General features: G+C 43.2%; 1 protein-coding gene across 5 annotated transcripts in view; it reads left to right on the top strand.

The window, feature by feature from the left end:
• Positions 1 to 274: 274 nt before the first annotated feature.
• The window catches only part of EHF (ETS homologous factor), a 55,522-nt gene continuing 41,124 nt past the window's right edge, over positions 275 to 14,672 (top strand). For 3 of the 5 annotated variants that reach the window (XR_008553461.1, XM_037522473.2, XM_037522472.2), the window contains exon 1: positions 9,910 to 10,023. Coding sequence is in view for 2 of the 5 variants with exons in the window: in XM_037522473.2 (XP_037378370.1) it covers positions 9,994 to 10,023 (30 nt within the window). In the remaining 3 variants the exon portion in view is untranslated. Of the gene's footprint in view, positions 392 to 9,909; positions 10,024 to 10,175; positions 10,205 to 14,672 lie in introns of those variants that run through there. The other 2 variants (XM_037522474.2, XM_037522475.2) reach the window with 2 other exon arrangements.

Below are 14,672 nucleotides of genomic sequence, written 5' to 3'. Positions count from 1 at the left end.
TCATCCATTAACAGGTTGTCTCTCTGTTCTTGAGACACAGGCATAACCTGGTTAGACCTGTTTTGTTTGAACACTAACAGTGTGAGTTGGCCAAATGCAAATGAGCCAATGTTTGTAATCCCTTATTTTATTTTTTTAAAGGGCTCAGCAGCCAATCAGAAGAGGGGGAAGTGACTTAGGGAATTCCCGGTTGGTGGCTTATTGCTTAACATCATACAAAATGATTTAAAATTATTGTCATATGCATTTATCTTCACTCTGATGAGGGCTCAGACGTGATAACACCCCTGTTTCCCCATCCCTGTAGGAGCTGGCGTGAGGGCTGCCTGCTGTCTCCCCTCCATTAGCCACAGCTATTGGATTTCCCACCCAGAATCTTTAGGTAAATGAGGTAAGTCCTTATTTTTAAACCTTCTTTTGAATCTGGAATTCCAACACCTGAGTGGAAAGAGAAACCTGCCTGGAATCAGATGAAAATAAAACAGGCTCTCGGAGGTGGCTGCCAGGAAGTGGATTTGTCTCACCTGTCTTCACCTCACTTGGTCTTTTTTGATTTTGGAGGGTAGCTGGGCTACTTTGGATGTCACCTGTGAATTTTCTGCCTTGAGACTGGACTGTCAATCATTATGGATATAAAGCTCCCTCGTTTCTCCCTGTTCCTGAGACAGAGCCTTTCTCCTGGGCTAAATTGTTGTGAAACAAATAGGCAGCTCGAGCCTGCTATAGCTCAGGGAAGAACTGGTTGGCTAAATACCTGTTGGGGCTCAGGACACATGTTCTCACTTTCTAGAGACGTCTTCTGTTAGTAGGTTTTCTGAGTCATTAGTTGTAAGGAAAGACAGATTCATCTTTAGTATGTCCCAGAGTTGGAAAATGGCTGGTAACAGGCAAGGGCATATGAACCCGCGCTGGAAAAAGTGGCCAGGCAGCTCGGGTAGACAAGGGCATTGGGGAGAACCGCACACCTAAAAATGGCTCTGTCAGAAAAAAAAGAGAACAAAAGACAATTTGGCAAAGATTTCCACCATATCGTAAGGGGACAAACTAACCCTTTGTTTGATTCATAATGAGATACTATGACCAGACAGGCAGACGTGAGTCACCCGCACACATGCCGTAAAAGACAGGGGTTCTTTTGAATCTGTTTGGACACAGTGGAGAAGTGTTAGCCCCAGTATGGACAGAACGGGGGACAGGGGGGAATGAATCATCTTGTTGGTAAACAACAACGAGCTGGAAAGTGACATTTTTGCCAAGATTTAGCTACTCCCAGTACTGTGGGAGCCTGTGTCTTTTTAAGAGGAAGCATTATGTTTCGAATGCTTCTCAGTTCACAGGTGTCTCTGCTGGTTGTCTGCACTGACCTCAGTAACAGGGAGAAAGTGAGGGAGTGTGGATTCCGGGAACCCGCTGCTGAAAGGTCTAGTTCAGGAGTCGGTTGTGCAGGTGCGGGTGTGAGGCTGTGCTGGAGAGCCTTTCAAGGTGTTAAGGGGTATCTGGGGATCTTGAGTGTCCATATGCTTATTCTACTGATGTCAAGGGAAGTCGGTTTCCAATGCGAGAGATCAAGTCATGTGTTAGGAGGAATGTCCTGGATGAGCAACAAATGCTATCAGAAAAGGCTTTTACGATAGTTTATGAGTGATTTTCATAGCTGTATTTTGAGTCTGCGGAAGCGCAACTTACCCTCTTTTTGAGACATAGGACTCTGGATTTATAAAATTACTCATTCATTTCATTTTAGAATCTGAAGTCATGTAGTATCGCATCATTTCCACCCCAATCACTAATGGCTCATGTGGATAAATTAGAACAAAATGGGCATAAAATGAGGGTCCTTTGGGAGTCTACAATCAACATTTGAAAAAATACTAAATATAACAGAGATAATCCTCTTGTCCAAATTATTTGACAGAGGCACTTTTAAGATAAAGTAACTTGGAGGGAGTTGTTTTGCTCTAAGTTCGTTAGCATTACTCTTCAAGATGGTAGCGTCAGTCAGCCCTTTTAAGGAGATTGTGGATAAAGGTGATGAACTTATTCCAGATCTCACAGGTACAAAAGACCTCTGATTCAATTATATTTGTTCTTCTGTGTTAGAAAGCATCTGTTTTGTTTTTCAATTTCAAACAATCCCTTTTAGCATATTTTTTCCATTTGTGATTGGATTATGAGATCCCCGTGATGGAAATGTCTTGGTCCTTTCAGACCTCTGAGAAGCCCTACAATCATACATCATTCCAGTTTCTACCACCCTGAATTTCCCCACTTTCCCTAAGTCTTCTTTCAATATTTTTTTGATGTCTTGACACACTGAGACAAAATGGAAACTGAGAGGTTAAAGTATTCACTTAATTGCATTCAATCAGCTAACTGGAACCTGGAAGGAACCCATATCAGGTCTCAGTCAGAATGTGAGTGTGCTTGGCCAAAGTTCATCGCTAGGAAGTACAATTTAGCTTGTGATGTTTTATTTCCTCTTCACGCCCTCCCCCTTTTCCAAATTAGGGAGTTTTGGTATGGATTGTGTGCCTTAGAGCATCTTGCTTTTCTACAATCTGCATGTTAGAAACCTGTTTAAGGTCCAAACAGAGGTTTGGACAAATCGTGGAAAAGTTATTCCATCTTTTGCCTTTCCTCCCGATGGAGTTAGCGCTAAGTCCTTTCCAACAGTTGTGATTTTCAGAGACCTCTGGGAGATGGGGTGGTGTGGAGACCAGGAACGGTCGGATCTGCTAACATACTTGAGAACCAATGCCAGTTTCAAGGAAGCATATCTAAAGTTGGAACCTGATTTTCAGTGGCATTTATTTGTTGCCGTTGCAGCCCATTTCTCTTGTTAAGATCGCGCTCTGGTAGAATGAAGTGACAATCATTTCTGTTGTGGGTGGGGCCCTGGTAGGAAGGCATCGACTCCACCGCAGGCTTGGTGTTGAGAGACCACACAACTCACCCTGGCGCTGTCACAGGGTAGCTGACAGAGCGCCGGGCTTGCAGTTTGGGTAAGCGGAGTCTGCGATGGGGATTGTCATCTGAGGACAAAAGCAGGAAGGCAGCCATATCTTGACAGGGTTTTCTTAAATCTGTTGCTGAATATCTGAGGAGACAGGGAAGAAAATGTACTTTGATGTTTTTTAATCTGATTCCTAATGATAGGATTCAAAATAATGTGATTTGTTCCAAGGAGCAGCAATTATGCTCTTGTTAGAAATATGTGGCTATCGTGTTTATTATGAATGGGCTGTGTTTAAAGCGCCGATATTAGCATGGTGGGAAACAGAGCTGTGGCGAGAATGGTTCCCCACAGGTCCTATGTTGGGGCTGAATGGCATGAATGTCAGGAAGCCAAGTGTGCAAGAGTACGAATTTCCATGGATCCCTCAGAGTTATTTGATAAAAGCTCTATTGGACCTCAGATGAGGTTAAAAAGATTTTTCTTTAGGCATCTCCCCTCAAGGATTTGATTCATGCTTTTGTGTGTGGGGAAGGAAGTGTGTAGGGTAATACGCAGCACTGGTACTCGGGCAACCTGGCTTTCTAGCCCTGCTGAAGCTGTGTGTCCAGAGCAACATGCCCCAACACACTTTTGTGTTGTCATCTGGACAAAGGAGTTTGAACCTGGTTGTCTTTAAGATCCGTTTTAATGCTCAGATTCTGATGATGGCAAGGGGCTTGGGGGGCACTCGTGCCTAGAGGTCAGCAGATTAGCTTGAGTCTGGGAAGGCTGAGAATAAGGTGGAAGAAGCCTTTGTAAGAATGAGACAGAGAAGAACATCAGTAGGAGTCTGTAAATGGCTTCCTTGAGGTCTCTGGAATTTTGGCCAAGGGATACATCTGGTGGAGCAGTTAAGATGGGACCTGGAGTCTATTAGGGGTGTAAGAATCCACACTTTTGACAACAGCCCTTCGTTACGCTTTGACTCCTGTTCAGAGTTGGGGGGAATGTAGAAAGGGGTAACAACCAACTGCTTTGTGACTGCAGGGAGCAGTTGGCTAATATGAGTAGACACTCTAATGCCATCTCTCAAACACCAAAGTAGTTGGTGTGTAGGGGAAGTGAATATTCAGGCGCCCAAGTTGTCTACTCTGTATGTGTGGTACTGATCAGCTTACTTGCTTGATTACCCATGAATTATTGGGTAGAGTGAATGAATGTGGACTTGCTTCTTGTAGAGGAAGACTCTAGGGCTAATCCTAAGCAGAGCAGAGCTGGCCAGCCATGGGGCAGCCAAACTTGACACTTGATGTTCTCAGAGGGACTCAGCTGTATCTGGAATAACCGGAGCTCACAACAGGGTCAAGCAGGGTGGCCCATTTAAAGAGGCTCCTGGGGTTTTAATTGGCCTTGTTTTAAAAAAGACACCCTGTAAAAATACTCCTTTGAAAATTGATTTCACTAGCACCTAACCACACTCTGTTTTCAGTTTGTTTTACGGGGCAGGGCCCCTTGTTCTGGTTCATTGGATCTACATTATCTCTCTTCCAATCTTTCCCCACATCCTGGCCCTCAGAGCCTCCTTCCCTTCCTTTTCCAGAAACATCTTAATTCTCATGAAGGGTTTTTGTCTATTTAAACTATGACCAGCATGGGTGCATTCAAAACATGCTTTCGGAGGGAAACAAAGCCAAAAATAAAAAGGAGCCAAAACGCCTATTATAATATTTAATTGTTACACTAAGAGCCCACCTCATTAACCTTGACTTTATAATTATTCCTGTTTACATTTGTGTGAACTTACACACTTTCTTTGATATTGTTGTAATTAGGGTGAACTTAAAATTTCATGTTTTGTTACTCCCCACCCCCCCTCAGTCTGTATCACAGACACAAAATAAACACTCTGCCTGGGACCTACTGGCAAAATTGTGGAGTGAGGAATTTCAGTCACCCTGACAGCCCTTTCTTAGCCTGATGCAAGCTTCTGTTAAGAGTTTGTTGACTCTCTCCTGAAATATGAAGAGGATTTCAGCTTTTTATAGGTGACAGTGGAGCTTAGAGAAAATGACTTGTCATGTAGAGATTAATCCGGGATCCCTTTTAGAAAACTTTAAAATATTCCTCCAGTAGGACTGATGTGCTATTCTGGAGGATGCAGTAAATGAAAGTTGAAGTCTTCACAGTGACTGCTGAGAGTCTTTTATCTTTGTAGCAGGCTTTAGATTTGACCTAAATTCAGTCTCTGTCTCATGATGTCTATCTGGAAAATCAAAGACATCTAACTCCTTTTTGCCCATCTCTACTCCACTGGACAAAGACTGCAGGTTGAGGAAAACTGATGAAGAATAAACTTTAGCTGCTTGTGTCTGTGAAGGGGCAGGAGGTTTTTTTCTTGGCTAGAAGTAACTGGAATGTGATGCTTTGCATGGGGTTTCAAGTCAGAATACCTGAGTTCAAATTTGGCTCTGTTATTGGGAAGTTAATGACTTTGCGTGAGTTATGTAAGCTCAAGAATCTAAGTTTCCTCATCTGGATAATGGGGTTAATAACACCTACTGTTCTGGGCTGTTGTAAAGATTAAATGAGACAAAGAATCTGAGAGCACCTGGACAAACGCTTGTGAGTAAATAATTTATAATTTGTGGAATGGAAATTGATGATAAGTCCTCAACCTAGATGTTTCCAGTGAGTCTTTGTTGGATCAGAGAAGAATGCAGTAGGGTATTCACTGGGGAAGGAGGTAGCAGGGCGATGGGATGGACTGTGTTGATGTGGGCCCTCTAGATTTAGTCTTGTTTTGAGTTGGCTGCAAATCACCACCCTTTGGGGTTTCAGGGAAGACCTGGGACAGGCACAAGCCATGCTTCTGTCCTGTGTCTTGATTTCTAACATGTAGGGGCCGCCAAAAGAACCTGATCTCTTTCCTGGCAGGTCATGTGACAAATTGCAGCTGCATAGGTGATGTCTATCCTTAAAATTTTTGATAGTGTCTCCAGTTGTTTACCGACTGCAGCTAAGGTATTCTCTTGGACGTTCTAGAGACATTGAAAAACATTCAGACTTGTTTTACCAAGACCCTGTAGAGTCTGCCTCTGGGTAAATTGTTCAAATGAGGCTTCTGGCCACATAGAAGTGTTTTCTAGAGCTAACAGAATTAAACAAGCAGTCCCTGTAAAACAGCAAGGGTCCCTAACTTAGAATCCAAAGGAGAGAATTCAGAGAGTTAGTGAATTTGTCTATGAAAAAAATTACATCTTTATTTTCAATAATCTAATGAAAGTTTGTTTTCTTTCAAGATGAAAGAAGACAAAACTCTACAGTGTTATTAGCTGTAATTATGAATGTTGCCAAGAGAAATTATAGACATTTTTGTACATTAGACTTGTTACAGATGTCTGAAAATGTTGCTATCATCACTATTTTGGTATAATGCAAATTATTATATCTTATTTAATGTATTAATAAAGAACATGTATTATTATGTTACATAGTTATTTTAAGAAGTATTTTTTGATCATTGCATTTCAATATAAACTTTCTAATATTATATAAATTACCTTGTCATTTAAAAACTTATTGAAACTAACAGCTTAACCACCCCACCATCACAGCTAAAGCTTGTTTTTAAGAATGGGTCCAAAGGCCTCACGCACTCCAAAATGTGCCCAAGGTATTTAAAAAAAAGGCTGGGAATGCTAATTTACAGCATTTTCTTTTATAAGGCTGATGAAATGGCATCTGCACAGCAGCAGCTAATAGATGGTCTTCGTTACAATAGGGGCTATATTTTCTTCCCACCCATTGTTCCTGCCTATGGGTAGTTTCAGAATTATGGCCAAATCTTGGAATAATAAAGATAATGACAATAATGATAATGATAATAATAATGGTAATAATAGCTAATATTTGCTGAGGGCCTGCTGTAAGCCAGGTGCTATTACAGATGTCCAATGTAATATTTTGATTAATCCCTCTAACAACCTTGGGAGATAGTTTGTGTGATAGTCGAAGACAGACAAGCTCCCACTCTGCCTTCCACAGTGACAACATTGGTGCTGCTGGAGGCAAAAGTTGAGGCTGATCCTCTGGACACAGTTGCTGTCATGGGTTTACTGTCTGTGTGGTGACCCGGGGTCTCATGCTCAGAGAGACGCTGACCTTGCAGTCACGCTCTGCTGTTGCTGTTTTGGAATTCTTAATACATTTTGAACAAGGGGCCCTGCATTTTCTTTTGCACTGAGCTCTGTAAATTATGTAGACAGGCCTGCCTCTAGAGGTGGTAAAATTTTTCTTTTCTTTTCTTTTTTTTTTTTTTAAAAGATTTTTTATTTATTTGTGCATAAAAGAACTGGGGCGTAGGCCAGAGGTGTGTGTGTGGGGGGGGGGGGGCGGCGGTTGAGAGGATTCACCAGAGACAGAGTAGGGAGCACAACAGGCAGATCTACTGAAATATACTGCTGAGGGGAGTAATGCCATGTGGGTTAGCTCCCTGGCCGGGGATCAAACTTATGCCACAGTGGCAGGTGATAGCTTGATAGTGCTTTGTCTTTAACCCCTGCGCCACCAGGGAGGCCCGTAAAATTTTTCTAATGTGTGACAATTCCCAGCACTGGAGAGCTGGATGTTGCCTTGGAGGGCCTCCTGCTCATCCTTGCCTCCTGCTCATCTTTGCCTTTCTCATCTAGCTGAGCTCTGGTGGAAAGCTGAGACCTGTCAAGGAGGGATGCTGTGGTTTTGAGTTCTGTTATTTGTTGTGATCTTCAAAGATTTCCCCCAAAGCAACTGGAGGAATGGTTGAATAATGGGCTGGAGGAAATTTGAGTCTTTGTAAAACCTTTCTGCTAGGGAGCTTCTTGCCTTGCTGATGTCCCCCCACCCCCAACTTTTCATTCTCCAAAGAGCTCACTCCACAGACCAGTGAGCTAGGAGAAGCAGACCAACATGCATTCTGGACGGTAAAGTGAGACCTGCTGTACAAAGTATGTTGTTCTTCTAGGAACTTGTCTTTTTGGCCAACTGTCATTTCATAATTATAAAAAGAAAGCACCACCTCTACCAAAGAGCAGATGCTCTAATTTGGGAGGAATTCAGATATTATTTGCTTCTTAATTAGCAAAGATGATATAGACTAAGCTTTATGATGGTCTGCGTTTGACAGCTAAGTTTGTACAAATGGTTTCAGCGTTATGCATATGGTATTGGTGAAAGAGGGGTAGAAATTTCCTAAATTGTTGCAATGATGGAATTCAGGCTTCCCTAATGACATCCATTTCTTTCTCCTTGGTGTGATGTCTGCAACACAGTGGGTCTGTCCTCTGCACCTGTATGGGCAGCCAGACAGCAGGTGATTTTCCAAAGTGGCCATAATTTTCCCTTAACTGGGCAACAGATTTTTTTTCCCTTGTTATGATTACTGCTCTTTTATCATGGCTAGGAAGTCTGAGGTGGCTTCAGGCAGTCAAGTCCAACCCCTGAATCTCTCTGGGGTTTTCCACAGGAGGCCAGACTGAAGTGTTGATGGATGGATTTGAGTGGCCATGAACTGGTACTTCTGTAGCATCTGGAGTGATGTCCCCTAAAGGGAACTTCCATATGAGGGCACAAGGATGATCAGTGCCTCCTATTCACATTTAGGGAAAAAATTATGGGAACTAGACTTAAAGGTTCTTACCCCTCAAAATAAAAGTGTGAGGTCCTAACAGACTTCCTCTTTAGAAAGACAATGATCCATTTTCAAAACTGCAAAGAATTATGTTGCACTTTCCTCCTACCCCCAAACACATTGTTATTATATATCAGGCCCATTTACTAGCTCTGTGTCTTTGGGTAAGTTGCTTAACTTCTCTGTGCCTCTTTATTTGTAAAATAGGGTTAATATTAGTACCAATATCTAGGGTTACTACAGGATTAAATGATATAATTTATGGAAAGGATAGCTAAATTCCTAGCACATCACAAGAAATCAATAAATACAACCTATCATCACCATCACAGTTTATGTAGTTGTTTTATAATTATACAGTCTGTGAGTTTCCAAATGGATGGCTGCTCTTCTTTCCCTAGCTGGAGCATCTTGGTCTTTTCCTGGGAAGAAATTTGAATATCAAAATGGTGAAATCCAGGGCCTCCCCTGGTGGCACAGCAGTTGAGCGCTGGGTTGCGAAGCTGCCTGCAGCCTCTGCAGCGCTGGTTCAATCCCCAGCCACTGGGCAAGGGTCCCACATGGCGCGCAGACCTCTCCTGCCGCCTGCTGCTCCCCTCAGCAGTGTACTTTGTCAGTCTGCCTGCTCTGCTCCCTGCTCTGGCTCTGGTGAATTCTCTCACCCTCCCATGCCTCTGACTGTACCCAGTGCTTGTATAAATAAATAAATAAATCTTTGGGGGAAAAAAATGGTGAAATCCACTGCCCCAGTCCATCCCAACCCTCCCTGGCTCCAGTCCCCACCTCTTACCTCTCTCCACCCTTCCCGCATTCTTGTGCAGTTGGTCGTATTTATTTTCGAGTTAACTGAGGGTGTTGTTAAATCTTTTATTTTTCTGGCTGCCCAATTTGGTTCTGAGGCGCTCCACTCCCTGACCTGCTCATGCAGGAACGCTGGTGAATGCTCAGCCGGCCATATCCTTTCTCTGCTGGAACACCCTGTTTTTAGCACTCCTTAAGAAGGCCTTCCCCATGGCTGTGACTCCCCCATGAAGCCAATGGTCTGGTGATATAAAGGCCCGGTGGCTTCTGGTTATCTGGGGGGATGTTGCTCCTGGCCCACTGTCCCTGTGCTTTCTCCTGAAACTTAAAAAGAGATATGCCCAGGCTTCCTCTGACTGTGTGTGTTGATGGTTGGGTGATGATGCCATGACTCAATTGTTGTTGCCATGATCTCCATTTGAGTGATTTGTTGAGTTCTTTGTGACCCTTTTTGGCTTGAGATCATCATGTGATTTTGACAACGTGATGAGAAATGAGAGCATGATGATGCTTGGATTGATGTAGAATCACACCTTCAATATCTCAGGCCCTTTCCACCTGGGACTTGGGACCTCAAGTCATTTGGCAGGACATGAGTGATGCTACACAGCTCACCCAGGAGGTAGGAATGGCCAGCCTCATGTCCTGAGCAGAAGCTATCACCCAGGGACTGAAGATTTTCAAATTATTCATGTTGCTGGGGACAGGATTTAGGACGCCTGTGGGGAGGCTCAACTGAGATTCAGCCACACGGTGTCTCTGCTTTAGGAGGTAACCCGTGGACCACACCTACTCCTTAAACGGTATTGACTTTCGGAAGACTGTGGTTTGGGTTTTGATCATATCCCGGCAGGCCCTTCTCTGCCCTTGTTAATCTGATTCATGATCTTACCTGGGTTGGTTGGAGGCTGGCCATGTCATTCTGCAGATCTTGGACATCCCTCAGTGCCCTCACAGAGTCAGCCAATGGAAAAGTACAGTGTCTTCTGCCTTTTTGGCCCTGCCAGCTCAGACTGGCCTATTTGATACTGCCTTTTCTTCTGAGGGGAAGGGAGGGCAGCATCCAAACTGAAAGCGCAGGTTTTTCTTTGGTTTTATAGGAAAAACAAATTGGCATGAAGGCTCAGTCAAACCAGCTCAGGCTGTTTGGGCAGATGCCTTTCTTTGCTTTTTTCTGTTTATTTTCCAACAAATCAATGCTTAACTGCGTTGTTATCGGAGCAGAGCAACAGGTGCAAAAAAATAACTCTGCTGCCAACTCAAATGAAAAGGTAGGGCTTATACCCTCTGGGAGGTATTCAGAAGATAACAGAAGCCCCTGCCAGCAACTGAATTAACAGCTCTGTTTACGGTGGGTTTTATGTTAACAACCTGCTCCTAGCCCTCCTACACATAAACACACCATTGTCTTGGAGAGAGACGTTCAGCCATGCAGACAACCAACTGCTTTATTCTGCCCTGAGTGGGGATTGGTTTTGGCTAAGACTCCTTTATGAAACTCAGGGGCATTAGCCTGTCTGCCAACTCTATGTCTTAGTCAAGGTTCCCCGTGAAGGGCATGGGGCATGGAGTTGCCGGCAAGAAGAGGATCCATCCTGCTTTTAAACATAGTTGAAGTTCAAGGTCGGTTATTTCCAAATGCCAGAGCAGGTTGCCTGGCTCTCTCTGCTCTTGCTCCATGTCTGTCCTCAATGGCAGGTGGGGAATGAGCTCAGATGACTTTGGAAAGAGCTACCATTGTTTAGGAAGTATTCTTGCTGAATAGTCCGTTGGGGCAGGGCTGTGTCTGTGTTTTTCACTGTTGTGTCCTCAGCATCTAGCATAGTGCTCAGAATCTAGTGGCTATTCAATAAATGTTAATAATTTGAGGGAATGAATAAATACTGATATCTGCTGGATAAGCATTTCTTGATGATTATTGTTTGCTGTGAAGGCTAAGACACCAAATTTCTTGGGTACTAGGCCTAAAATCTACAGTGAAGGGATTAGGTGGGGGGTAGGGTGGGGTAAAAAGGTGACTCAGCCAGTCTCTAGATTCTCTTGATGCAAGTCATTATGGTAAAAATCCTATGCAAATTTTGTGTTCTGTAGCTGGGTTTGTTTGGGTGGCCATCAGAGACTCATACTTCTAAGTAGTTGAGTCTTACTGAATTTAATGATTTGGTGGTACTGAACATGAGGAATTGCTTTACTTCAAGTTGGCAATAATCCATAGAATAGCATCTCCACAGATGGATTGGAGCTGTGTTCTCCAGATTCAATGTGTTGTCTTTGACTTTTCAAGGATTTGTTGGCGCTCATGAATATTCCTTTCAAGTCTGATATCTCCCAGAGTTAGTCAGCTTGAGGGAAGGCAAGTAGGTGAGTCTATGACCAGACATTCTGTGAGATTACCCACGGATTAGTTAGAGAGGTTCTTAAAAATGTAGATTCTGATTCTTCAGTGGGACCCCAGAAAACACCAGTACCCCCTTGGGTATTGATGCAAGTGATCTGTATCATGAAACACCTAGATGGGCTCTTCAGTCAAGTAAGAACATAAGTATCATGAGAATAATCCTGGGTGTTCCAGTTTCCACAAAAGAGTCTTTCCAAAGACCTGTAAGACTTATGATTGCACTAAGAAGGGAGGTTTGGTTGTTGGTATCTTTTTTTGGCCAGACTTTCCTAATTCAACTTTTGATTTGGTTTTAGAATAGAGAAAGGGACATAGTGATGGGACAGATATGGAGGTATAAGGTAGTAGTGAGAGTGGTGACTTTTTTACTGCATTGCCAACCTGAGGCCCAGAAGGACTGAGAAGCATGCAGCATAGTTCCTATCTCAGCAGCCCAGCCGGTGAGGAGGAATGTGTTGATGTAGGGGTTCACCCTGCCAAGTAAGAGATCAAGGATGGGACTTGATGAGCCTCCTCTCATAGGTCAGATTAAACATGTCTCCCAGGCCTGACTCCTATGAGATTTTCCTTCAATTTCAATCCAAAGGGTTCAAGAAATATTTCTTAATCTATGCTGTCCTTTGATCTGTAAAGGTCAGTAAATGGTCTATAGAAGGGCTGGACCCACAAAATACACTCAAAACCAGAGGGGCATGCACTTTTGGTAGGAGAGCCTTAGCAACCTGCTCTTGAGGTTGCTAAAGTTCTGTGAACTTTTAAGATTCATAGCTTATGCTGTTATTCGTAGTTTGTCATATCTGAATGGGATTGGTAAAAGCCCCAGGGGTCATGTACGGTAATCTTGTCTTTTGATCAATTTTGGTGCCTTTCCACTGCTAGTATCTGTGTGTCATCTGAGTCTGGCACCAAGAATGCTAAAGATCAGCATAACACGTACATTTCCAAATGGCTTATAGTCAGTAAAGTGTGCTTATAATGGACCAACACTCAGCCTCCCAATCCTGCATCATCACTCATGAAAACGCATGAAAGCTCAGGAATAATACTTCCGATGTTGCCCCTGGGAACATGAAATGTCTCTTTCAAAACATGTTATGAAGGTATAAAATTACCTGTGATGTAAATATGAGAAGATCAAAAACATTCCCCAAGCTCAATTCACATTTTGATTTATTTGAGAAACATGAATGATTGCCTGAATTACATTCAGTGAAATTTTTCACGTATGTGAATTTACTTTTCTTCTGTTTGGGAGTAGTTCTTTTGAAACGACAGTCATATTGAAACAGGAAGTTGGTAAACTATTGCAACATCCTGAGGGCAAATGCCATGAATTCACCTCCTGGTAACTTTGATTAAGAGAATGGTCTGGATATCTCTATCATCGCAACAGTAATTATTTTAAAATGCCTAATTGCTCCTCTGGCTTGAGGAGCAAAAATATATAGCAGCAGCCAATTCTGTAGCAATTCGAAGATGATGTGGTTGAATGAATAAAGTAGCTGGGAAGAAGGCAGACCACCGTTTTGGATCCCTGTCCCTTGGGGTGGCAACAGGGAATGTAGGTACAAGTAGTGGCTGAGATCTGTTCTGTGACCATGGTAGCTTCCAGTGTATCTTCACCCCTGCAGTGGGTACTCCTTGCTTTGGTCTGCAGCTTAATTCAAACAAGCCACAAATACTTAGGAAGCTGTTTATTTCCAAAATATAAAATAGAAATAACTTCATTTTATCATAGGGGAATATTTCTTTTATAGATGTATTTATGCATATGTGTGTATATAGGTATGTGTATATATTACATATGTATTATTCTATTTTAATGGCTAAAAGAGTACATGGATAAACCAGACCCAGGTTTTGGACCATGAACACATTCCTACCTGAGCATATTTTACAAATGGCCAAATGAAGACAGCTTTCTGTTCTTCCACCCTGAAAGGAGATCTTGAATATATTGGGGAGAGCTGTGGCCTCTTCTGACAAAGAGGGATGAGGGTCTCGATCCGGGTCCCTGTATGATGAAATGGACCAGAGACTTTTATGGCCTTGGTGGTACTTAATAAAGGTATGAGGTCTCAGATGACACAGGGAGAATCTGTGCTTATGTATGAAATGGGCAGGATGTGGGGGTGGTGAGGAGAGTTGAAGGCAACTTTCTTCTCTAGCGAGTCACATCCTTCTCGGCAGAAATTGGCTAAGTCTGGGGCCTCCCCGGTGGTGCAGTGGTTGAGTGCTGGGTTGCGAAGCTGCCCTCAGCCTCTGCAGCACCGGTTCGATCCCCGGCTGCTCCCCGGCCACCGGAGGAGGGTCCCACATGGCGCACAGACCTCTCCTGCCGCCCGCTGCTCCCCTCAGCAGTGTACCTCGGTCCTTCTGCCTGCTCTGCTCCCCGCTCTGGCTCAGGTGAATTCTCTCACCCTCGTGCACTTCTGACTGTACCCAGTGCTTGTATAAATAAATAAATAAATCTTAAAAAAAGAAATTGGCTAAGTCCACAGAGTTTGTCCCTAGGTAGTCTGAGTTTGAATTCTCTTCTAGATACAATCCTTGCTAAGCTGTGCAACCTTGAGCAAGTTACCTAACCTCTCCCAGCCTCTGATAGGTTCTCTGTTAAGTGACATAATGCCTTATACAGATATTGCAAGTACTGAATGAGATAATGCACTTAAAATTATTAGCACAGAGTCGGCACTTGTTAAATATTCAGTAAGCCCTAGCTACTACAGCACAACTATTGGTATTACTTTTACAGCATTTAGTCCAAAGTCTCAGTAGTCCCACATGGAGCAAGACATAACTCCCTCCAACTGAACAGGTCCAAGCTGGACTGTGTTTGTCCCTGCTGGGAGGTTCTTTCTGCATATATAAGA

This window comes from Talpa occidentalis, unplaced genomic scaffold (assembly GCF_014898055.3).
Source record: "Talpa occidentalis isolate TD23 unplaced genomic scaffold, MPIMG_talOcc4v2.1 talOcc4.3, whole genome shotgun sequence".
Classification (NCBI taxonomy): Eukaryota; Metazoa; Chordata; class Mammalia; order Eulipotyphla; family Talpidae; genus Talpa; species Talpa occidentalis.
This window is presented reverse-complemented; position numbering and strand designations above follow the sequence as displayed.